Source organism: Myiozetetes cayanensis, unplaced genomic scaffold (assembly GCF_022539395.1).
Source record: "Myiozetetes cayanensis isolate MyiCay16 unplaced genomic scaffold, myiCay2020 scf13, whole genome shotgun sequence".
In the NCBI taxonomy this organism is placed as follows: Eukaryota; Metazoa; Chordata; class Aves; order Passeriformes; family Tyrannidae; genus Myiozetetes; species Myiozetetes cayanensis.
The window spans coordinates 9,346,395-9,372,642 of NW_026086937.1; the positions used below are offsets into that span (position 1 = coordinate 9,346,395).

The following is a 26,248-nucleotide window of genomic DNA, read 5'->3' on the forward strand; positions in this document are numbered from 1 at the left end:
ATTCTTTTGACAACTTCTGCCTTTTTATTATTCCCATAAATTTCCAGTCTCGCATTTTAAGAACATATTCCATCTTGAAGATGTAAAACCTCTTGAAAGTTCAATGAAAAGTGATTTGTACATCGTGCTTTTGCCAAGAAGCAGTACTGTAACTTAAAGGTCTGTCAGCTTTTCCTGAGTTAAGTCTCATAGATTTGCAGCTGTTCAGATTGTTCATACCAGACCCACAAGCCTCGTGAAATCTGCCAAGTTCTACAGTATTTTTCCAATGCAGCTGATGATTTCAAAAGCTTTTGAAAAACTTTTGCAGCATTCAAACCTGAAAAAACCACCCCAAACCCACTGCTCTGTCCAAAACTACCCTAATATTCAAACTATTTCCAACATAGCAATGGATGCAGAAGTGTTTGGAATGCTGTTAAAACCTGTTCTCCTAGGATTCAGAATAACATAAGACTTCTGCAGAACAGACCTCACGCTTAACATAATTGACCACCAGCCTTCAACAATCAAGCAGCACCACAGAAAACTGTGCTGTTTAATATGGGAGAAACTATCTCCATAGCTCTGAGCTCCAACACACAAACACAGGGGACTCCTGTTCTTCTGAACTTCAAGATGACTTTCTTTTGATTAGTTCACCCCTATGCCTTGTGCAATAACTATCAAATGGTATGATTTCCATTTTCTCATCTCTTCCTCTTTTCCCAGGGTTTCTGTTTAAAAAGTTAAAAGCAGTTTACGTGATTCCATAGTACTAATAGGGAAATATATTACTACAATAATTTTTATGTTGACAAGCCAAGAAGCACTTAACTAAACAACAAACAAATTCAGAGAGGGTACTCCTGTGTCTCATGTGCTTCCCTTCTTTCTCCTTTTAAATCTACTGTAGTAACCAATGAGTTATTGAGCCCTGACATATTAGAGGTACTTGCTTTAAAACACTGTCAGGTAAGATTTATCCAGGGAAAAAAACAGTAATAGTCTGAAGGCCTTAGGATTAATGAGAAGTTAGGCTTCTCTGCCCTTTGGACGAGCCAAAAGGTAATCCTGTACAGAAAGCATTTTGAAGAATAAATGCAGTTTATACCACTTCATAACTCATCTCACAGCAGCAAACAACTAAACCTTGAATGGAACGTCACCCAGCTGAGCACAGCAGTCGATTTAGCCAGCCCCTGTACAATGCATCACCACCAAGGGATTTTTAAACTTCACCTGTATCCTTCCCTGCCCCTAATCCAAGAATCCACCTCCTGGACTCCTCAGGTAACACCACAGGCTGTTGCTGCCGTGATCCAGGGACTAGCTCAGCAAGTACCACTGCTTTTACAGTTTCCTGTCCTTTTTAACAGTTCCATAGTAAATTCCAGCAGACTCAGGCACTTTCCCAGTTTCTTGCTGCTTGTCAGTGAGGCTCCAGCCAACACAATTCCTCCAATCTCCAGCACAAGGCAATGGACCAGCCATGGCACTAGATACAGATGATGGCTCAAGAATGATGAGCTGTGAGCACAGTGGTGCAGTCAGGGTGCCAGAACTGCCTCCTGAATCTGGGGGACAGTCACAGCTCCATAGCTCCAGGACATGGTAACTACCCAAAAGTCACTAAAGCACTTTAGACCAAATAATTTACACCTTTTTCGCTTCTCACTTGCCCTCTGAAGAGCTGAGCCTTGACCACAGGAACCCAAGTGTAGCACCCATCCAGAGTGTACTCAACAAAGCTTTCTCCAGGCTGCAGACATCATGTTATCAGAGTCCCAGCACCTTTTCAGAAGCCTCCTCACATTTACTTACAGATCTTCTTCAAATCCCAGCTGCTGGATCTGAGATTTGATTTTCTGGCCCGATGTCTTCAGTATGATATTTTCAAGGAGATGAAAATCGTCCTGATTGAACATCTCACCGTCCTCTAATGGGCCAATAATCTAAAAAAAAAAAAAAAAAAAAAAAAAAAAAAAAAAAAGCCAAAATCACCATTATTAGGTAAAGGCTACATTGTAACAAAATTCAAAGATGTATTTAAATACTCCATCCTAATCTCAGTGGTAACGATCTATTTAGGCTAGTATTAATGTCAATGGCAGCAGAGTTTAACAAGTAAATCTAGCTATTTAGAGCCAGGAGTCTCAAACTAAGGCATAAAATGCATACTAAATTATACATGCAATACTACATCTGGAAGGGGCAACAGAATACCAGGCCAATTCCAGTAGTCTAGCAAGACTCCAGCAAATCTCCCTCCTCTAGCCTTCAGAAGCCTAAAAGCTACCTAGAAAACTCTTGCTATTTTGCTAGTGAGAGAAATAGAATACCAAACTCACCACCTGAGACCTTTAACCCATTGAAGTATACAGTAACCACTAGGACCAGCATGGGTTTTTTCCTAACTAGGAAGCAGATGACAAAAGAAAACACAACGCTGTACACAGTTGGGCTTCATTATTTGCAGTGAAATACTATTGTAACATCATTTATCTACTCTAAGATAAACTATCATAAAAAGAGCTGGTGGCAGAGACCAAGGCACTGTGGTCAGGGCCAGATACAACAGTATTTTGTTCAGTGAACTGAAGGAGCACAGTCTTTCAAATTCACCAGCCTTTTCCACCCCTGGACTCAATTCACTGCCAGAATGAAAGGAACTCTGTTATTGAGAGATCTGAATTTGTACCAAACACCAACAACTAACTGCACACAGTACAAAGAAAAAGTCACACAGGTCTGTATAAATCCTAAAGGCTGCTGAGACTTGAAAAAGGTTGAGACTCCTGGGTCTGGTCCCTACACTCTGCTGCTCAGCATCAGCTTCTTTCCCACATGTGGAATCTCTCTTTTACCATCTGCTGATTGATCTCACCCGTCCATTGCTGATCACAGCCCTCTGCCCCTTCTTCAGCTTTAGAACATCTCTGCAGTACATTGCATGGGACAGAATAAAATCCACCTTGGGAGACTCAAAGGCTTCTTTGAAAATGTTGGTATCCATACCCTGAAAGATAAGAATACTTGACATTGAAATAGGAAGAAATGTTGACCTCTGCACTCTTTTTAAAATGCACCTTTTTGTTTATATTCAAGAACATCTTCATATCCTGCTAAAATTGATCCCTGGTCCCCTTTTCTTTGTTGTCTTAAACCTAGGTTTTGCCTGTCACGTTCAAACATTACCCCAACTTCTGTTGTGAAGGGTCACAGCTACTTAGACCAGTTCCATTCTTTTTAAGTGAGTCTTGTCTAAATTTTTTAAACGTGCTTTGAGAAATGTAATTTTTCCTCAGCTTTATAAAAAAAAAAAAAAAATCCCTCTCTTAACCACCCAAAAAAAACCTGACTCACTTCAAGAGATCCCTGAACCCACATTTCTTTTGACTTTTCAAAGTTATGTAGCCTTGATGTTTATGAGGATTTACTTTATGTTTCAATGGACTGTTATATTTAGGTAAGTTTAGTTGTAAGAGATTAAAAAAACCAAACCAGCAAACCCAACAGTGTTACTCTCCATTGTTATTGCATCTTCTGCATATGAATTTAGCACACTAAAAAAGTCATTAGAGGGACAAGCAAAGCACCTTATCCTTGCAAATGCCAACAGACAGGCTTACCCCAACAGCAAATTCCAGGATGTCAGCTCCTGCCTCCAGTGCCTTCACAGTTTCTTCTTTTGCCATCTTGGTGATGAAGTTCTTGGCATTATTTGACGTTTGTGTCTGCAGAGCTGCCCATATGGCTTTAGCAACAACCGTGTTCTGGCTGTTGGGATCTTCACTAGGATTATTAATCATGCTAATTCGAACATTATTGCTGGATTTCTGTGTTTAACAAAACAAGCATTGGGAAAGTTTTAGGCTGCAGGTGTGTTTTAAATGAGAGGAATGCATCTATTGTAATAACACTACAGCAAAAGCCTTGCATTTCTTAAACAGAAAATCAGCTTCTAAATTTGGGAAAGTAACAGCACAAGGTTAAAACTATGAATGAACTAATTTAACATCAAGTATTTAGCTTATGTATAGGCACCAGTGTGGCAGGAATCTTCTAGATAATCCTGTGCTACCCAGGAGATTTAGGACTATGGCCACCACTAAGGTCTGGCAAACCAGTGATTTAGCAGTAAGCTGTGTGCTTTTATCATTCAGTTGTCCTCCCAAAGCAGAGAGCAAAGCTTATGCTCATCTCCAAACCGAAACACAGACATTTCAGTTTAACACCATGGGCTTAAAACAACATCTTTATCGTATTAGCAAAGTGCCAAGAGGGAATTCTGTCCTAACACAAGATCAGGGATGTTTCAGCCCCTACAAAAAAGATGAGGCTGGAAATTGGAGACCCTGCAGAGAAAACCAGTCTTGTCAGGTCATACCACAGGAAGAAGCACAACTTGTGTTTCTGAAGATTCTACCAAGTGCTGTGTTAGCACTGCTAACCCATTCCAGTGAAAACATTACCCACCTGATGTTTAATGGCATCATACAACAACTGCCTCCCTGAAGGTTTATCAAAATCACCAACAATCCAAAAAGTAACTGGTCTAACAAAGGAATCATCTGCAATTACAAAAAAAAAAAAAGGTAGGAGAAGTTGGAGGGTGAAGGGAAGGAAAGCTTCCATTTTTCATCATTTGGAGGTAAACTACGATGCACATGCAAAGAATTCAAAATGAGTACAATTCCATAGGAAAGTTATGGATGAAGCTAAGCTATGAAGCCTGGCAAGACAAGAATAATAGTACTGATACATTAGTTTTCATTAGGTCATTTGGAAAACCCACGTGGGTCAGCATGCATCACTCTTCCTAAGCTGGATTCTTTTAGTGTTTTTGTTTGTTTGCTGCCTTTTTAATTACAAATTATAAAGAAATCTGTAAATAACTCGCTGATTCCAAGTAGGGTACAGACCTACCACTGAAGATGTTAGTTTACAAAATCAGTTTTGTATAGAGTCAAAAGTGCTGGAGCAATCATGCATTTCAACAGCTTGCTTCATTCCCTGCTGGTTCTAAAGCCAGAGTTAAAAAGGAAGCAAAAATTCCCAGAACAACACATGAAATGCCAAAGCATGAGTTACCATAGATCTCCTTGGAAGACATTCCTGGTCAAAAAGCAGAAAGGAAAGGGGGAAAGAAGAGAGACATTAATAATTTGATAATAATCCCCATGTGTATCAAGCAGCTGCAGCACTGTACTGGGCATAGGTGAATCACTACAGTTCAAATCCAACAAGCAGCAAATTTGTGCTGATTTTATTGGAATAAAGCTCTAACTTTTTCTTCTCCTCAGATAGATGGATGTTTTATTTTCATGCTACACTATTAGTTATTCTACATACTACCAGTTTCACATGGTAGGGCAAGGGCATCATTCTGAAGCCCATTTAGAAACACTGCCATACCACTGTGACTTGGATGTGACCCTTTCTCTTATCTTCCCTCTTTAAACACCAGCATGGCAGTGCTTTATCAGTGCTGCTGCTGAGCCAGCAATACTTATAACTTCCCTATTATTTTAGAAAATAAACGTGCTACAGCATTACTGTAATCAGGTAGCAGTTATTAAATATCTTAAGAGACAGAAAAGGCAGTGACCCAAAAATGTCAAGCCATGAAATTGCAAATCAATGCACTTTCAAATGAGCATGCAGAGGTGTGGGTTTAATTAATGCTCTACAAAGGCAAAACAAGAAACTTGATCAGATCCAAGTGACAGAACATGAACCAAGGGCAAACAGAAGACAGAAAGAACACTGGGAACATTTCAGGTAGTGCACACAGCTGACAGTGGCTGGAGACAGTGCTGGGGAAACCTGGGACAGTCAGGAATAAGAGGAACTGAGTCAAATGACAGCAGCTTATTTCTGATACCTAATTGAAATGGATACAGGAAAAGCCTGATGATGTCTGAGTAAGCCTGATTAGGTTCTGTATCATATCTATGCATGCATTTCCTACACTGAAAGCCACAGCTGAGTTTTAACACTGATGGGAGACTTTATGTGTAACTGTGACAATACTGTCACTGAAAAAGCAGTTCGTACACTGGGGCAATAAAAACAGCTCCCATCACCTTAGGTGCTGTCTTATATAATGGGCAGTGACAATTATCTTCTAAATCCATGTAGCTTTTAGGAATTTTGAATGAGGAGACAGAGAGCTAGAACCCCTTTTATATTTTTCTAGTCATTGTCACTGCAGGATCAGAGCTTACCCTGCTGCATTTCTGCAGGTCACACGACAGTGAGAGCAGGTCGGGTGGGACTTCATTATTGAGTAAAAAGTTGGGCTGGGTTTAAAGAGGGGAACATTCTTGTTCCATGCAGATGTCATGTCTTATTAAAAAAAAAAAAAATCTTCTTTTTAACATTTAGATTGCATCATTGCCTACAGGCCTGACCAAGGCTCAGAGTGTGTGTTGAGAAGTGCTTGGAAACACACATAAGATTTGGGTTCATAATGCACTGCAGATGTTACCTTTCTTTGTTAAGTAGGTCATGCTGTTTGCAACAGCAGCTGTCTTATCTTTAGACTCCAACGTGATAAATCGAGCAAAGTCATCCACAAAAAAGTTATCTGAGGAAGAGAACAAGTGTAAGATGCCAAAGCAACTAGTCCACTTAAAATGAAAGAAAAATCACTGCTATTACCAGAACATTAAGAACACATCCCATTTGGTTCCTTGTAATACTGCTTTTTATGTCTCATTTCCACTGTTAATACACAGGCCGAGAAATACATTTTGTTGTCTCACAAGTTCCTTTAACAACTGCATTGCATATTTTATAGGTAGAAGTTAATAAAATTGTCCAAGTCTCACTTAGTTGATGCTAAAAAATGTTAATAATATATACCTAAAAATCCCCTGTGTTACTATTTTTTAAGCAACTCAAAAAGGCAGTTTTACTGTCATTAAAATGTCAGTGCACTGGGTGTTCAAACATTTAGCCATGAAAAGTTCTGCTACATCTGAAGTAATTCCAGAAATAACTGTTAACCCCTGCTCAAAAGAAGGTCAGAACTAAGAAACAAGTGCTGTATAAAACATTATGCATCATAAACATTGTGCATTGTGCAGTCATATAAAATATGCATTATATGACTGTTCTTGGCTTTTCCCAGCATTACTAATTTCTCAACTTTATGAGTCATATTCCCCCAAAGGTTTGTATAAAATCAAACCAAATTCCTGTTTTGAAAAGATGTGGACATTAAAGTTGCTGTTGTACATAATACCTCCCCTGAACCAGGGCTGAAGCATCACTGGGGGTGGTGTTAGTGATTTGCCACTAGAGCTTTCCACTGAGACAGCAAAAGTCTTTGAGTCAGATACTTCAGGTTTAATGCAATTAAAAGCATCTCTTACTCATTCCTGTCAGATCTAGGTACTCTCTGTCAGCTGTTAGGATTCTTGAGTTAATTCTTGGAACAACATTAGGCTGGTTCATGATATACTCAACCACATCTTGGTCATTAGACAGTTCACCCTGAAGGAGAGATGAAAGAAGCAGGATTTGTTACTTCACATATATAACTGCCTCAGATAACTTCAAAAAAAAAAGCAAAAGGCAATGATGCAAGTCAAGTTTTCTTGAATATTATGTATTCAGGGACTTGTGAATGAGTTTTTCCAAATCCAGTTTCTCTCTAGAGCCACAGGTGAACTCAGCACCTACCAGGTACACGGCTCGCTGGAAGATGCTTGTGGTTTCCAGGATTTTGTGCATTGTCATGGTTTCCAGGTCATCAGGATCCAGCTGATCTTTTTGAAAAGGCATTCCATTGAACAGCACAACAGGGAGAGGGCCTACACCTGTTTGCTCATAGTAAGCTCTTGCTGCCTAAAGACAGGAAAAGAAGCAACTTTACCTCATCAGCCCATGGCCATGATGGCTCCTAATGAGCCATGCCTGATCCACAAGTCTATTCTAAACACACCAAGAGATCCTGTCAGCTTCTGTATGATATAGAGAATATTAATTTTTACACAGTGCATAAGACTCTGTATCTTATATGCACGAGACGTCCTCGACTTTCAAAGCAAAAAAAAGTTACTTCGTAACCCAGCAGTAAATGCAAAATACTCCCTTAAGTTCATATTGGGAATTAATTCCAGTGAGCACTTTGTGGTAATAGCAAAAAATGCACAATAGAAATCTGACTTTGCCTGTGGAAGCAAATGTAATGTGAGCAGTGACAGCTGTAACACAAGACAGGGTAGAGAATTTTCTTAATATTTTTAAGAATGTGTTTCTTAAACCTGCGAGAAAATATTTATTTGTGGAGCAGGGGGTTATTATGTCAAGACAAATTTCCCTATTTCATGTAACTATTGCAAAATCCACTGTCTCTGACACTCTGTTAGGGATAGAAGTTAATCAGGTTCTACTGGTTAAAGGTGCTGGTTGAGGCCTCTCCTGTCATACAAAAATATCTTACTTTTACGGATTTTCATTTCCTCAAAAGGCTTTTCCCTTCACTATCCTAAATAGTATCCATATCCATGGAGGATGGAAAGCATGTGTGCATATCAGCCTTTATCTGCATTCCTTACACTTACAGATGTCAGCAGCATCACATGTGTTACACAGCTACAGTACTTTCATTATTTGCTTTAGAATATTCAACAAAACCAGAAACATTCCCCTACAGAACCTCAAATAAAATCTGCTTCATCTCACACATAAGTGGTCCAGTGGTGATTTGTTCTCCCAACCTTCTCCACACAGAAAAGTATCAGCCCTAAAAATAACTTCAAGAATTATTTGCAGAAGACTGTTGAATGCCTTGATATAGGAAAGGCATTTTGAATTCATCATCATGGCTTAATCTCACAGAGTATTCAAATACTGACACAGAAACCCCACACCAATCCCTCCCAACATTAAGCCTCTTGGTTTTCTTACAAACCTTTCCATTACCTTGATTTTTCCTAGCAATTTTAAACTCTACTGAAGTCTGTGTTCCAGGATGAAAGTATGGACTTATGAGTTACATACATTTATATTATGTATATTATATAAAGCTTGTGCTGAGCATAAATACCTAGTGAGGTATTACCAGAAGTCACCCAAAGTGATAACAAAATAGTTACCTGGTTGGTAAAGAGAACTGGATCAAGAAATTGTACGTAACCAGATTTTCAAAATGGTGTTTAAGCAAAAAAAAGGTGGAAAAAAGCTCTTTCATGAATTCTTACCTTTCTGTTTTGATCATAGGCAGAATCAATTCCCAGGATGCTGTTGACTTCCACATAAGGGTACTGTTTCTCCAGAACACTAACCACGTGCTCCACTTTCAGCTGATCTCCTGTTTTGACTTTGTTATATATCTGAAAGGGGAATACAAGTTTACAGCTGCAACTGTAAAGCCTCAGTCCTTATCAAGGTAGGCTGTCACCTGTATTACAGTAGCTGTAATAAGTTATTAACAGCCAGATTGCACAACATATATCCATGTTTATTAGCTGCAGTAAACAGCTCCTAAGCACTTGCAGCCCTTCCAATTATCTTGCTATACCTCGTAGTCATTCCAATGAGACTGGAAGAAGGTAAATAGATATTTCTTTACATAATAACTTGCATCTTTAATTAGAAAAGGTATTTGAGGGGAAAAAGTAGTGCTTTGGGGAAAAAAGCCTTAAGTAAAGTATATCAGAGGAGACACCTGTCCCTTCAGAACTTGGGATATGCTTATATACAATACAACAGACCTCACATGTAAAGTAGATAACTATTTCCCTCTTCAAGGCACAAGATTTTACTTTGAGTTACAAATATATACCCAAAAAAAAAAAAAGAATAAAACTCATTGTGTTTAAGTCACCAGCAATTTAATGCCCCAGCTTGCCAATTTGTACAAATGTCAAACCACAGGTAAAGTGCATTTACCAGCACCTTTATTATTATCCTTTAATGTGACAAAAGCATGCAGCTGGAACAGTTCCAAATTATAATACTGAAGGGATGCAGCAGTTCAGAACTCACTGACAGAATGACCAAAGGGACAGGATCAGAAAAACATGCAAAAGTGTTGTCACATTTAAACTTAGTCTCCTTGTTAAAGTTAGCTCAGAAGCACTTTACAAAGACACATGTATTGTGTGGTACCAGTATCTGCAGATACTCTGAACACTAACCAAGTCAAAGAACAATTCCTTCCCTTATTTACATATTAGCCCATTAAGATAATCTTACATACATGGAAAATATTAAAACACTAATTTCCCCTTTAAATTAAGACTTACAGACATAACAGTCTGGAAAGCATAATTGTTGTCCATTTCTTGTGCCACATAATTGTATGTCCTAAGGAGGGCAACTCCAGGATCCTGAAGCCCATCAACGTCCTCCGAGTCATTAACCACAAAGACTAGTCCTATCCTGGAATCAAACAGATCCCCACATCATCAATTTATTACACTAATAAAGAATCAACTCTTCATACAACTGTCAGCTACAACCACCATCTTAGACAAAGGCTTTACCTGGGATAGCCTGGTAAGAAGTTGATCAGAGCAGCCAGGAATCAAACTTAGCACATATAAACTGTAATGAGCCCATCAGAATCTTGCTTTTTAACTCTCTCTCATCCAAAAGTACTTAATTTAAATTTCTTTTGGACTGCCAAAGAAACTGAATTCTGTTTCGCTAATAGCAAAAGCTATATTTAAAAAATGTACGCATACCTCCAATACAAGGTATGTAACATTTCTGCAGTGTCCAAGCAATGAGAATTTTACAATTGTAAAAGTCACAAAAATTAAACTGATGTAACCCCCCTAACATTAAAACACAACAATTACCTCAGTGGGATGTGGTTACTGAAGAACATCTCTGCCACATTCAGTAATTCTGCTGTGGTGTCTTGAGTAGGATCTACTATCAGCACCTGCACACAAACAGTGAGTGAAAAGTTTCCATTCCCTTAAGAAGGCAAGAAGGAGGGTTTGATCAGAGATTGCTTTATTCAAGTCTCAGGGCAGAATTATCATCAGTCCAACTTTATACACTGTAAGGGAGGTGAGGACCCACAGCTTGAGGTGGTTCAAGGCCCTATTTGTCCCTAACCAGAGTTCTTCTTTCTATAGGGCCACTCTGCCCCATGCCAAGAATTACAGTGCAAAATTAATAAATTCCTTATTAGATCTTACTTCAAGTAATTTACCTAGAGACTAAAAAGACACCCAGGAATAAGCTAAGGGCTGTTGATCATCTTTTGAAGTCTTGGTGCATGAGTGCTTTCTAACTGAAACAACTGAAGTTCATCTGAATTCTGCTAAGATGCTATTTAAGAAATTTGAGGGATTTCATCAACAAACTTTAGGTGTTACCACAAAACACACCAAATTCCTACTCATCAGATGATAGTTTCCTCCACTGATGAAGGATTTTTTGGTACATATTAGATGCCAGAGATGCTCAGTAATCTCTGAATCTCAGTCATAACTTTCAAGTAGAACAAAACCTTTTAGAAAAGCATCCTATCTCAAGCTATTTGAGTGATGGCGAATCCAGCACACACGCGAGGTAAATTTCAGAAGTTCATGTCCCTGCTCCTGACAAAACAAAATGCACATTTCATTTCTCCTCAGTTTACCACTTACAAAATTATGGAAGTTTTTTCTGATTTGTCTGATCACTCCTGGAAACGTGGGACGCAGCAGTTCTTGCACACTGGAAGGCCAGGAATTATAACGACTGTCAACTTCAAGGTTGTTGATCCACTAAGGAAAAGTAAAGGCATTTAAATGATGGACACTCCTCCTGCTCGAGTCTGAGGCTGCAACATATTTGCAAATCATACACTATACTGTATGGTATAAATAAGAAATCAGGCTTTTTAAAAAGAGCTAATTATTTTTATAACCTTATTTTCCTTTTTTTTCCTTCACTGCAGTTTCAGAGCTGATTGTGAGATAAGGACAAGGGCTGCCTGGCAGCAAAGCCAAACGCACCGAAATGGCAGGGCTCCTGATGTCCACGGCATAGTCGGAATCTGATGGCTGGATGTTCAACTTCAGAACATTGTGCAGGGAAAGACCCTCAATTCCTAAGCTGTGCAGGCCTTCCATAACACGGGCTTCATTGCGCAGCACGTCAATCAAGCTGGGAGGAAAAGGAAGAGTTTAAAGACAAAGCAAATAACTTGCTCTTATCCTAAAGGTAAACACAAAAGGTATAAAATAAATATCTGCCATGTCTGGGTTCTTATCTATCACCTGTTTCTAACTGTCCTAAGAAAACTGAGGCAACTTTAATTTATTCAGTGTCCAGGGGAAACGACATTAAATCAGAGTAACTAATGCATAACAGACATAATTTCATTTTCACATTATTGCAACGCATCTTGACAAAGATACGGGGTGATTTTCAGGTGAAAACTTTACAGTGATTTATACTTTGAGACTTGGTCTGCTATCTTCAGAATAAAACCTGTGTGCTGACAGACTTGGAGACCAAAATCTTGCTAGTCACAGTACAGATCAAAAGAATAATACAAAGGTGACTTCCCATTTCAACCTTCAAGGGTATTTTAATTTTCACATTTGCTTTTTTGTTAGAAATGCACTTGAATAAAAGAAGGAACCTTTCCTTTTTACAGTACTTATCAATTAAACCTAATCTAGATATAGACTTTTTGAATAAGGTTCAAAATTGGCTAAATAACTTCATCATTCACGCACAAGCAGGATGAAAGCTCCTAAATAGGAAACAATTATTATGAAAAATAAAACATTCCTACCTAAATATGTCCTGAGTGTCTAAATCAATAAGTAGTCCATTGATGAACAGGGCAGAATCTCCTGGCTGCAAACCCAACGTTCCTTTGAAATACTGAAAGGAAGTAGGAGGCCATTAGAGGAGTGCTCTGCACAGAAAATATTATTAGAGAGTTTAATGTGTCAAACTGTAGATTTTATCTCCCTTACTGCATTACAAATTGCATTACATTACTTCCCAACTGCAGTCTTTGCTGACTTCTTGCACATATCCATTACCAGAGGAAAACACAGTTGAAGTCATTTAGTGCAGAGACACATAAACTGAAATTCTGTTTGTTTCTTCCCATATGATTCAGTAGTGCATTGGAAAGTCCCTGAGAAGACTTTTTAAACATAATCAGATAAAATAATAAAAATGCTTGAGATAAATAATTAAATTTATTTTTTTCCAGCTGACAGCCCACAAAGCAGATGGTCAAATAGCATCTAGTTCCCTGTGTTAGCTCTTTAACATGCAATTTTGGGCAGAAAATACTGAAACGGCTGGATTTTGCATGGTGCTCACTATTGGAACCAACTTAAACTGCATTTAAGGTACCAGTTAAGTCCTGACCTAGTGGATATGTCATCAGTGGAAAGCAGATGAGCTGTCACCGTAGTCTGATCTCCTAAAGCCAGGCAGCACACACATGGAAAAAGTCTTACTAGTATTTTGGTATTTCTTCCAAATACCTCCAAGCAGTACCCCATTTAATGGGTACTCGCCCCTGAATTGAGGCACCATCACAGAGAACAAGATTGAATCGGGAGAGATGAAGCAAACTTCCCAACTCTAGCATGAAAAATTATGTTTACACACTGAAAAACTTTCTTCCAGTACCTCTCATCTTGCAGTACCAGTTACACATTTCTATTAAGAAGAAATGTTAAGATGAAAACGAAGGAGAAACAGTGACCAAAGCAAACTGAAGAATGGCAAAAGAACCATGTGAAGTACCAAGAACAGGAAAGCAGCTTCAGAAAACATGTAAGTATTTTCATAAATAAATAAAGCTTCTAGAGAAAAGCTGAGTGTTAAATTGTATCTTTCTGTGGATAATTACAGAGTAAACTCTAACATACTCATAGCAGTGAACTTAACTATCAAATAATATGCACACAAACTGAGTTGTGCAAAGAACAGCTCTAAAGGGCAGGGTTAGATGTACCCAGATCTGGATCTAATAGCCTAGGTATTCTCTGGAAAAAAAATAATCCACAAAATCATGGGTTTGCCTGCGAAGCAGTGTGATCTAACACATAACAAAGAAGCCACCAGGTAGCTTTACCTTGAACTTACATCCTATACTTTGTCCCTTCCAGCATCACACAGGACAACAGTGTCAAACCCTATCCCTTCTTTTCTGATTTTATCACTGCTGATCAACAAGGCATTTCTCTCTCAGAACAGGAATCTCAGGAGACTTGTAAGTAGATGTTGTGTAGCTTTGCATTTATTACTAGACTTGCCAGATATCATTGGTTAGATTCTTAAACAATATGTGTGTACATAACATACTTTGTCTTTTTCCTAATAATACTTTCCAGTGAGACTGAAATGTGTTGATAGAGCAGTGCAGATCATATTGCAAAAGCTGTTGTTTGGCTTAGAGTTTTATTTTGCACTCTATCCAGACCACATTACCTGGTGCACAAAATTCTGTACAAAAGCCTGTACAAAATCCCCAGTGGCTCTTGGGTTTTTTCAGTGCTTTGCTAATGCCAAGTATGCAACTTAGCTGTCAAAACTCTGCTGCAAACACCAGAGCCTACTCAGGGACCTCCAGGGGCCCCTCATGACCTGGGGGGGTTTAAGATTCTGTTTCAAAGCACATGTAGAATTAGCTGGTGAATTTTATCCCTTCAGTAGTTTCACTTTCAAAGCACCAACACTGAAACCATTTTCTCCACATAGTATGAATGACTCTAAAGCCTTGGTAGGTTTGAATTTATTCTGTGACTCTTCCTTGCAAACACTGATGAATCCAGGTATCACCTAAGCATCACCTCCAACTGGGTAATAAGAACTAAATTTTTTCTGCATCCTTAAAACTGTAAGAAAATGTTTAATATATCTGTTTTTCAAGCAATAGCTTTCTAACAAGTGTAGTATTTTCATATTTGAGCAAACAAAGTAAATTATATTCCTAATTCATGTTTGAAAATCCACCACTTCTCTTCTGAAATGCACACTACAAAGTTGTGTGTGAAAATACTGGTCGTTATCTTGAACAACACATAAACTTTTAAACAGAATCATTATTTTCAAAGCTTGAATTTCTATTAAAACATAAGTGCAAAGTCACTATGTTACTTTCTGAAAGCATTACCTTTTGGTTCTCTTCAATTTCTGCTCTGAGTTCTGAAGAAACAACAGTTTTTGTTATGGCTCTAAAAAAACAAAAACATCACGCTGTGAATCATCTTTCTGGGTACCTACTTATCCTACCTTTTGTACTTTACATATTAATATAATTAATCCTCTAATATAAAGAGCTGAAATCAGAGGCACTGGCACTTTGTGATACTATTAAACAGTAGGATGCAGCATTTTTCTTAAAGCATACAATTCAGCAGCACAAAAATGTTAACCACAGGCCACCTCTCAGTGTCTAATTTCACACTGAACCACATAAGAGTGAACAGCTGCCAGAAAGGCAGAGGTGGAGGCTGGCAGCACAAAATAGGGGGATTTCACTCCACATGGTGGGTTCCCACTCCTTTCCTTACTTTGGATCTAGTGATTGCATCATCACAGAATGGGCAAGTAGAGCCCATAGATCAGACGAAAAACACAGTAAGAGTGCAATGCCAGCCTTAAGAAGATCTAAATAGCACTTTAACATCACTTAGTGGGAAATAAGACCAGAAATCAGTTTCTTTTTACTCTCATCTCAGGTGTATCTCCACCTATTCAAAAATGAGGAGCTCCTGTAATATCAACTTCCAATCCAGGCCATGGAATTTATCACAAGACATTTCTCGACTGGTTGGGCAGACCAGATAATGACTGAATTTTCTGACAGTGATTTGAATATGCTAAAGACAGTCACTGGCAAAGTGCAAAAACCAGTAGATCTGCACATCAGCCTCTGACATGTGACTGTATGGCAAAGAGGATCCCAGAAAAGTGGGATCCTGTGAATGGATAAACATTAAGGCCACCAAAGAGAAAACACAGCCAATAAATTCTTGAGGACTTGATGCAATAGGCTCAGAAACATTTCACAACAAAAGAGCACAGGCAATTCTGGCAAATTTTCCACCAGTCCACATCAGCTGCCATGCAAAATAAACACTTTAAGATCCTCTTTGTAACTGTAGGCTGAAGAACTGCATAAACATTCCCCAGTGTTTGCTTCCAGCTAAATGAAAAGTCAGACATTAACCCAACCAATGCTGCCTGTCTCAGGTTCTGCTCAGAAAAAAGAGTGAGAAAACTTCCTAGAATTCATAATTAAAGTTACCTGGCCTTTGTAGGAAAGTTCTGACTGAGATCTTTCATGACCATGAGAGCATCCACGGGGGGAGCGGTCAAAATGCGAGCAGCAGTTTGAAAACTCAAATCTTAGAAGTGAAAAAACAGAAGTCAAGAACTCAAAACTGAAAACAAGGAAATGCAGAGGCATCATCACTTTAGGTTTCGACCTTTTTGCATGTTACCTAAGAAAAGTCTTTTTCTGTCAGCACCTGTAGATACCTTTTTTTAAAAAATCATCTTTGTATTCAACTTCTACCTGTTGCCTTGAAATAAGTAACCCTTTCAAACTGAACCAGTGCATGCTGCCTACAGGTTGCTCCAATGAGTCCAGACCAGCACTCTTTTTTTGGCTGAGGTAGGAGAATCTGCCCTTCCATTTGATTTAGGTACATTCCCTGTGGTTACCACTTATGTTCAGCCTTTCAAATTACTCTTTTTGAGAGGATGAAAAGTCTCTCCACAGGCCTCTACAGATGTTTTCCAGGGAAAGAGTCCAGAGGTGCATGCAGGTGATTTTGAAAGACAGTTTTCCTCTGGTCTTGAGAAATCTCAGCTTTCTACACCAATAATGTGATCATGGAAAGAAATTTTAATTCCTTTTCCTTCCTACATTTAGTGGACCATACAAGCAGCCAGTCTAAGAGCAAGTGGTTCACTGTACTTCACAATATAGAAAGCAATCCTCATGTCAGAAGTCCTGTGAAACAATGTTTCTAAAAGCTATTTCAACAGGAGTCTACAAAAAAAGGCCCTTTAAAAAAATCCATTATTTTCCAGTGCAGGACTTTACAGTCAAACTCTGTCAATTGTACCACCAGCAACCTCGACTGTGCAGAACGCAAGAAGATAAATTTACACTGAGTTTCTGTAGACCAGTACTGAAAGCCTTCATCCAGATTACCTTGCAGCTGCCATACTTTCAAAGGTGCCATTTCATTGGTGCTTTCCACGAGGTGTTTTCTGAGCTCCTTCAGCTCTTCTGTCAAGTCAGGATACAGCTGCCTAAAAGGGTACAAGGGTCAAACAAACTCCTGTGGTTTCCTATAAGCAAGTCTGCTGCTAATTCAAAGAAACTACCATATGGAAAGATGCTGCTAATGCAGCTGGGTAACTCAGACATGCAAAAAATAGTAACAAAGCAAAGGATCAGCACCTCTGCAGCAAGTGTTTAACAAAGACCAACCACTTACAACTGAGTTTTACCTTAGTTTTCCGAAGAGAAATCCTTGCACTTCATCAATAGGGTCATTTTCATCTATGACTGTGGCATTCACATCTGTGCCTATAAACACACAGAGAACATCACTAGCACCAAGCTGTTCAGAAACAGAAAAGCAGGAAAATCTGGAGGGTTTTATGTGTATGTGCATGTGTAAATAAAAAGTATATACACGTGTTACCCTATCAAAGTAGTTTTGGCAGGTGCATGAGAGTTTGAAAACATAGATCAGTCCTCTAAAAGCAACAAAAGCAAAAAAACCATGCAGAATTCTAAGTTTTGTCTTCCCCAAAAAGACCAAGAACAGGAAAGACGTTCTGCTGTCAGGATGGATAAGTTAAGACAAATTAAGGCAGAGAATTGTTTGACACCAGCAGAGAATGGCTGGCTCTCTGGTAAAATATTAGTTGCATTAATAGTGCTATTACTAAGATCTAGTCCAGAGCCATGACTTTATTGTGCCCAGCATTTCACAGAGGCAGAAGACAAGTGCCAAGGCAAAGATATACTTAATAGGGAACATGCTCCCAAAAGTCATTTCAGAGCTAAGGAAAGAAGAATACCTGCAATTCAAACAAGCAGTCATTCAGAGCAAAATAAATATAAAATTATCTTTGCAAAATGAAAATGCTCACATTAAAATACTTAAAGCAGTAATTCACCTTTCACCTGTGTATCATCCTTGGCCTTATATTCTGTACTTTTAATAGCCAGTTCTACACCATAGCCAGAGAGGTAGACTTTTTCTTTGCTGGGATTCTGGAAGGAAAAGCAAACAGTATGATATTACCACTCTTTGTTCTGATGTGCAGGTTAAAAGCTGCCACTTGCCAAAGCTAGGAGATCTCAGGCTGGTACACATTTCAGACCTAACTGGTGGTGAGAAACAAACACAGTGATTCTGTGATTCTGCAGTAACATACTCTAATCATTGTATTTCCTATTGTATTTCAAACACTTTTTGAAGTTCAGCAAGCATGAATTATCTCTATGAACCAAAAGCCATCAAAACCCACAAAGAGGAACACAAAACAATGTTTTCAGAATACAGTGTGTGAGCCAAGTAGAGCTGGATAGATTCCTGTCACCAAATCAGAGAAGGGGGAAAGGAACTTCAGCTGTGAAGTTTGAAAATGAAACATTCACTGAAAAGTTATCACGGAGAAAAACAAGAAATAAAACTATGAGTAGGCAGAGATACATAATTAGGTCTGACTAATGAGAAAAACATGATCACTTGTTGAAGTATTTTGAAGTATACAGGAGTCACATAACAGTACCAAGATCTAATGTATAATACACTTAATTTTGAACACACTGATAAACAAATTCCTTTGATAAAAGGAATGTGGTGTATCCAATGTATTCCTTTATTTGATTAAAAGTGCAAGTAATGTTAGAAGTGAACCAGCCAATGGTTTTCTTTTTTGCATTCAAGCCCTGGCTGCTACACTGCAGGTTTGGGTAACATTTAGTAATATTCAGGAAACAAGTCAAATAACCAGTTCCTCAGAGCTTTTGAAATGTAGTTTTAAGAACTAATCCAGTGGCCATGAGCAATTTAGTGGAGGAAGATGGAAAGCAGGATAAATTGCACGAGGAACGGTGAGTGGTTCTGTAACAAAACTGCTACAGAAACAATGCCTTTCTTTTGAAAGTAGCATCTTACTGTCAATCCTTGCTTTGCCTATCAAATAACTAAGTGGCCTGACTATGACAGATCTGTTTCCTATGATCTGATATAGGTAGAGAAACATTTTTTTTTTTTTACTTTAAAGTCCTGAATTAATCAAGTTTAATTCTGGATATGTGAAATCAAATGATGTTCTTACTTAAACAATCAGGAGATTTAAATTTATTCTGTATTCCTCAGCTACATGCAATAATAAATAGAACTTCGAGTATTCAAAATAAATATTCCAAAATAAATACAGCAGCACATTATGGCAAGTTAAAGGGAACAAACTTGGGCCAGTTTTCTTTTTTAAAACCCAGGCCAGTTACTCTTTCAAATTCAAATACTTCTGTTAAATTGCACAAATATACTTACAGCAATGTAGTGTCTGAGGACATAGGTGATTTCTCCTGCCTCAGCCTTTGAAACAAGCTTCCTGTGGTGTCTGTAGAACTGCTCTGAGCCAATCTCAGCATAAAGGATGACAACGGGACTTTCGGGGTTTGACGCTGGGTACCTGTGGTCCCCCTTGAACAAAAATGGCTTTGGCCTAAGAGGAAACAGTGAAGATTGCCCCAGTGTGATTCACAGCCTTTGCTCACTCAGGGCAAGATGGACATTTGTTTCTCCTGTTTAATCACTATTCCTATTTTCACTGAACACGTGCATCAAGCTATTCCCAGATATTATCAAGGCTGGCAACACTTGCTGCACGTCAACAATGCTTTGTTAAAACTGAACATATGAAACTGAAACAAGTAACTAAGAGCTATTTTGAATCTAATATGATCCTTATTTTTAAAATGAACCATTTCCCTTAAATTTCCAATTAACTTTCTCCCCTCCAACCCCCATGGTTCATAAATTCTGTATGACAAATTAAAAAAGCTAATACAACAAACGTTCCAGGAACACAAATTCATTTGAATTTGGCTTAGTAAACAAAAAGAAAGTGACTATTTTTAACTCCTGTCTTCATATTTTGTCTAAAATACAATGAAATATTTAAAATATTCCCAATGAATCAGAAGAATAGCATGTGAGCTATAGATGCCATATGTGTGCACACTGACAAAAACTCTTTATGCTTACAAAAGCCCAAACCACCAAGATTACTATGAGGACAAACTGAAATTTAAGGGCTTGGGTTGGTTTTGGTTTGTTACTTTGTTTTGCTTTCTAAAGAGGTATTATAGCTTCTTTTTGTCACTGGCAGTTACAATCAAGTTCTGCTCACACAGAGAAATCTGAATTTGAAATATACATTGTGTGGTAATGCTTTTCTTTGTTAATGCTGAGGAAAATTATATAGAGTTAAAAAAAGCCTGTGCATGCTTCCAGCCATTCATGAAACAATCTGTTACGTTAACTCTCATTTTAATATGCAGCCCAGCTCCTTCTATTCTCTCTACATACTGAAGGCTTTACTCTCTCCTGAGATTTCCTACTGTCCTTCAACAATTTCAAGCTGATCCAGGATTTGTTTCCAATTTTTCCTGTGCACATTCCTCCTAGCAGAATATCAAAGAGGAAGGGATAAGAAAACAATCATTGCAATCTGGATTCATACAAAATAAGAGACTGCCACTCCTTTGCAAGCAATGGACAGGATAAATCAACACTGAAGAAAGTAGAAACTACTGATTTATCTGGTTTATTACAATGTCTTCACAGCAGTAAGTCTAAATTTCAAGAGCTAATCCAGTCATATGAAATGAAGCAAGTACCTGTCTGAGGCTGCCTGTAAAAGGTTTCCAAGAGAGTCAAATTCACATGTCTTCTCCCCATGCACAACAAAAAACAGGGTACAGCCCTTTGGTGGAGGTTCATCTGCTGCTATCTGTATAAAATATTTGCAATAATGTAGGTTGAATAAGTGAAAATATAATAAAATTCACTTAGAATAAGTGAAAATTATAACAGTGTAGCTGTGCAGTAATTGGTATTATTTGATTTCTTATGTTCCAAACTAGTATTTTTTCCACGCTTGTGACATAATTTAAATGCAAGGTGAAATTGCAAAACTGAGGGTTAAGCCTTGTTTCCCAGTCTGTTACTATTGACTGTAATGCCAGTTCCAGGTACAGAAAGCAAGGCTTGCCACTGGAGGGGGTTTGCTTGAGGTTTTTTTTCCATTACACATCACAAACCTCTGTGTTTGTTGAATATCAAATGACAAAATGATTCCAGATAAAAAAGCAAGATGTTTTATAGCATTAACTAAATAAAGCACATGAGAGATATATATTAATGGATTACTATCTTCAAGTAAGTACAGCTGAACAACGGGAACAGCAGCAGCACCACAAGTACCAATGGAGCCGTAGGGATTTTCCTCATAAAAATCTTCACACAATTATTAGTGCAGCAGGCACAAAGATAGGCAGACATGTCAAAATCCTAATTGTTAATCTACTCCAGACAAAAATTCAGCCCCCCCATGCAATTCATATATCCATCTGCTCTGCAGGCCAGGTGTATGGAGCAGTCAGTCAGGTCAGGGCTTTCATACTCTCAAACATCTCCTTCCACAGCTTGCTCCTTCTTGGCCCTTAGGCAAAGCTCTGCACATCATTTGAGCATTTCCTGTACTAACCTGTTGAAAAGCTTGAACAGTTGCAGAATAAGAGCGTAAAGACAAGGAAAACTTCAGCAAATTCTGCTGCAAAGGTGACAGAGTCTGGCAGGCAACTCTCAGCATCTCCTGGTAAGAAGAAGAATCGCTACCTGCAAAGTCAAAGTACAAACAGTTATCGTCCTATACCATATTGTCATTGAAGGGGGACCTTCCACCTCATGATTTATACTAACATGGGCTAACTAGTCCATGAAATTAATCATAAATATGCACATGACTGATCCTCCTCAATTTTCATTACAACTGTTCTACAGATGGATGAGAGTGGACTTCAATACAGACTCATGAGAGTAAACTTAAAGACATTCCTGAGGATGCAAACACAGGCTGGGGAGGAGGGAAACAGTTAAGAGCTCCCATTTAATTTCAGTTGAGAAGCAGTAACACAGAGAAAAGGTATTTACAAAATTTTATACTTTGTGTCGAAAAAGAAACTGGCAAGCAAAACGTTTCAGACCCATCCACTACAGCTTTTGTCAAAGGGATATCCAAAAGCCTTGAGCATATTGCAGAAAAAAAAAGGTTACTGAAATCAGCATTTTAAAAGTCAAATAAGGACTAACACAATGGAATACCAAACATTGTTGTTTATTTTTCAACTCTCAGTCAACATCAAGAAAAAGACTATGAAAACTTACCATACTGTTCAGATGTCTTAATATTCTCACTGGCTTCCACAAAATTCCAGAATTTTTCTTGACCTTCTTCTGACAAAAACTCACTGAGTAAGAAGAGAAGTTAGCTAGATCTATGAATTTTCTGTCAAGTTACAAATGTAATACATTGCAAAGCTTTACAGGAAGTTCGGTCCTACCATTTATTCACCTGTATCAGAAAACCGTGTTACTGGAAAAAGCAGTGCAGGAAAGCTAAAACCAAACACAACACACCTCAACAAATAATAGTTGCAGACCAGGACAAACACACAGCACATGAAACCACCCTGTAAGGCACCTTCTGATCTCTCAAAGACCACTAACAGGCAGCAGTGCCCACCGCGGGAGCTCTCCTCCCTCCTGCATTTCTTTGCTAGCTCTCTTTTATGAGAAATATTCATTTTTGATTATTTTGCTGTAACAAACTGTAGATTACTGGAACTATCAGCTTTCGTGGGGTTTCTTGTTTGTTTCTTCATAAATCAGCAGAAGGAGAAGTCACAGCTTTGTGATTAGGTTGGTATACAATGTTAGATAGTAAAACTAATTTTCTAAACATTGCTAACAACAAATACTGTATCATGTCTAAACATGTAACACGCTCGATGCTGTGACAGAAGGTTTGGAGCCCACTGGCTGCCACAGTGACCTGTGTGTTCTGACCCAAGGTGCCAAGAGCTGCTTTAACACCTGGGTAACAAATCGCAGTGTTGGGCTAAGTACGCTGAACAGCAGGAATGATTTTACACTGCAGTGCTGCATCATGCTGCAGTTCATCCCAGGTGAACAATCCTACCTATCCAAAGTCTTCCAATACAATGGATATTGTATTCGATGGATATTGGATCCACATGTTCCCTTGGTGTAATATTTTGAGTGTTTGCTTACTGTTCCACACTGTCTTAGTGTGAGCTTTTCCCCAACAAATATCTCACAGTGTGAGGATATTTAAATCCTGGCATGAACACCTGCACTTTTCATTTTACTGCTTAAGGAACTTTCAGTCTTCAGCTTCAACAAAGAAGGTTACAGAAAAGTAATTTCATTTAGGACACACAGGTCCTCTGACCCCAAGCCCTGCCCGTGTGAAGGAAACCCAGCAATGCTCCATTTTCACATGAAGCAATCTGCAGGAACACAGACAGCATTCCATATTTGGCAACAACCTTTAAGTGACACAAAATTAAACACACACACACACACTCTTAAACAAAGAAAGTCCTATTTTGCATTGATATTTCCAAACTAAAATATAAAAAAACCGAAATTATGGGGACTTCGAAAGTGCTAAGCAGACTGGCAATGACAAGACAGCATTTTGTTCTCTTTTTTTAAAGCATCTTTAAGAAAAAAACCCAAAACTTTAATACCATAGAAGAAATCTTCCCAGGATGACTTGAACAACTCTTGCCAAAGCAGCTGACTTTAACGGATGCACAACTCACACAAACAAAGTTAAACTCAAGCTTTACTGAGCTAAACACACACAAGCAGCAGCAAATAACTTACAATCAATGCTGAAGGAAAATACCTTTTGCTATGGTATCTTACAAGACCATGTTAAACCTCCCTAGAATCCAAAGTGCCACATAACAAAGAGAACACATTATTTTATCCTATAAGCATATTCTGATTTGTCAACAAAAGTCATAATGCACTTACCTTGTTTCAAGGAGTAAAGGAGTTGAAGGCCACTTTGTAGTTAGAGATGTTGTCACAGCCTTAGAATCTCCTTTTACAAGAGAAGAGCTGAAGCAGATTCCAAGAACTGCAATAAGTATTCCCATTTTATAGAAGCCTGAAAACGATGAAGAAAAAAGTTAGTTGTCTCTTTTTATAAACACAGAATCTCGCATATCCAAACATATTAGGACATTTTGAGGTTCAGTGGCCCATTTAATGCAAACTGCACATACTTCAAACTGGGTGAAAAACCAACCCACCGTTCATGCCATGGGAGGTAAAGTCACACCTTCCATTTGCAGCCAAGTACTAACCAGTGTCAGATAAAGCAGGCAAGGAGGAGGTTCCCTAGTCAGCCCTTTAGGTTCTGCTGGGCACAGCGGATTGCTTCTCTGGGGAATGAAGAAACAAGCATTTCCTGGATGCACTAAGCACCACCAATTTTAGAAGCTGAAAAATGAATGAAATAATGAAAACAGACTCAAATGATACAACTGACTGCGAGAAATAAGATAAAAATAATGGGAAAAAAAGGCCATTTCTTTAGTGTCCTTCATGGGTACTTTCATGCCTTTGTGTTGTCTGAGCTATACAGCAGGACACAGCTGCGCGGAGTTTCCCTGCCCACAACTCTTACACTTACGGAAAATCTGAGCTCTCCTGTTGGCTTTTCATTCGAGTCTCCAAAACCTCAAGTTTTTCCCCCTCTCTGACTGGACTATATTTACTACACACCCAATATGCACCCAGATTTCTTCATGGTTATTTTTCTGGATAACTCATTTTCCATTTTGCCCCTGCAAGTGAAAAAACATCCCACACCAAACCCCAGGTATATCACACCCACCAACCTGCCTCTAACTCATGCTTCTTTTTCATGATGATCTCAATGTAAAAAAGTGTTATATATCAGTAGCTCTAAGCTCCACTTGTATATATACACAGACAAAAAAAATCCTGTTCCCTTAAAAAATTTACATTCCTCCAGCACAAGTTCCCCAGCAATCTCTCAGTCATTGTTCTTTTTCTCAGGATTAAGCCAGAAATGCCTGCTGTGATATCCAAAGAGCAGCTTGCTCAGCTGCACTCAACGTTTGTTTTATGCCACACCTGGGAAGGAGGCAGATGGCATCACAGAACGGTCTCAGCCATCGCTCCCTGTGTGCAGAGGGGGAAGTTCAGCCAATGTTTGTGGAGTGAAACCTCGGCCTCTGCCAAGTGCAACTAAAAACCCACAGTTTGCAGTTCCTCCCAGAGTCGAGTCCTTCTTATTCACTGCAAATCACAAACACAGAAATTAATATACTGAACTGTGTTCTCTCAGCTAAAGCGGCTGTGCTGCTCTCTCGTGCCTTCTTTCCCATTCTGGGAAAGTCCGTAATAAAAGCCTTTTTCTGTATGAAACAGGAAAGAAACCAAAGTACACATTTGTCACCTGACACCTGTTTAACGAACTGAAACCCTGCACTTTAGAAATGAATAACAGCCTTAAATAATGACAGCCATAAAACAAAGAAAGTCCGAAATCTCGGACACCATGGAAAAAGAGGTAAGAGGCACGGGAATGAACCGTGTGACACGAGGAGATCCAGCTGTGCTCTGTGCCAGGTGACAAAGCAAATCCCAGTCTGATTTACAATATTGCAAAGTGGAGTTTTCACACTTAGTTTGTAAGTATTATTTTTCCTCCTTTATTTTTCTTACAATTACTCAGTTTAAAATACTTCTGGAAACTTGGGCAGCCGGCTTTGGGGAAAGCAATAAATCACCCCACAGCCGCAGGCAGCGCTCTCTGCCATGCCCTGTCAGGTCAGCGAGTGGCAAAGATCAGCGCACGGCAAAGATCTCTGGTAACCGCGATCGCCGATAGCCCGGATCGTTCTGTGAGCACGTCCTGTAAAGTGCTCGTGTTGCCGTGCTAGGGGTCAACCAAAACTAAAATATGGCGATTAACTGGTTAGTCCACGAGTAGGAACCCCTTGTTCCAGCTGGCGGCCGGCAGTGAGCTCTCACTGCAGCGCTGAACAGACGCGCAGCAGCTCCGAGCCGCCGAGGGCTCAGTGCACGCCTTGAGCCCGGGCCGTCAGATCCTTAATGGTGCGGGGAATTAACCGCGAGCGCGGCCTCCGCCGCTCGCC

At 39.0% G+C, this 26,248-nt stretch overlaps 1 protein-coding gene and 1 long non-coding RNA gene across 2 annotated transcripts in view; one reads left to right on the forward strand and one right to left on the reverse strand.

The window, feature by feature from the left end:
* The window catches only part of UGGT1 (UDP-glucose glycoprotein glucosyltransferase 1), a 37,482-nt gene extending 13,090 nt beyond the window's left edge, over window positions 1-24,392 (reverse strand). Inside the window, 25 exon segments of the mRNA XM_050308018.1 lie at window positions 1,804-1,934; window positions 2,867-2,998; window positions 3,612-3,818; window positions 4,459-4,553; window positions 5,074-5,097; window positions 6,473-6,571; window positions 7,362-7,482; window positions 7,672-7,836; window positions 9,195-9,326; window positions 10,242-10,377; window positions 10,800-10,885; window positions 11,601-11,720; window positions 11,952-12,102; window positions 12,740-12,831; window positions 15,089-15,149; window positions 16,226-16,325; window positions 17,141-17,241; window positions 17,443-17,521; window positions 18,121-18,217; window positions 19,509-19,683; window positions 20,861-20,973; window positions 21,730-21,860; window positions 22,410-22,492; window positions 24,090-24,225; window positions 24,371-24,392. Coding sequence (XP_050163975.1) covers window positions 1,804-1,934; window positions 2,867-2,998; window positions 3,612-3,818; window positions 4,459-4,553; window positions 5,074-5,097; window positions 6,473-6,571; window positions 7,362-7,482; window positions 7,672-7,836; window positions 9,195-9,326; window positions 10,242-10,377; window positions 10,800-10,885; window positions 11,601-11,720; window positions 11,952-12,102; window positions 12,740-12,831; window positions 15,089-15,149; window positions 16,226-16,325; window positions 17,141-17,241; window positions 17,443-17,521; window positions 18,121-18,217; window positions 19,509-19,683; window positions 20,861-20,973; window positions 21,730-21,860; window positions 22,410-22,492; window positions 24,090-24,225; window positions 24,371-24,377 — 2,774 coding nt within the window. The 5' untranslated portion in view covers window positions 24,378-24,392.
* Window positions 9,258-13,740, forward strand: LOC126636121 (uncharacterized). The gene is made up of 3 exons (XR_007627902.1): window positions 9,258-9,382; window positions 11,894-12,159; window positions 13,597-13,740. It is a non-coding gene; the product is annotated as an uncharacterized LOC126636121 (long non-coding RNA).
* Window positions 24,393-26,248: the final 1,856 nt, after the last annotated feature.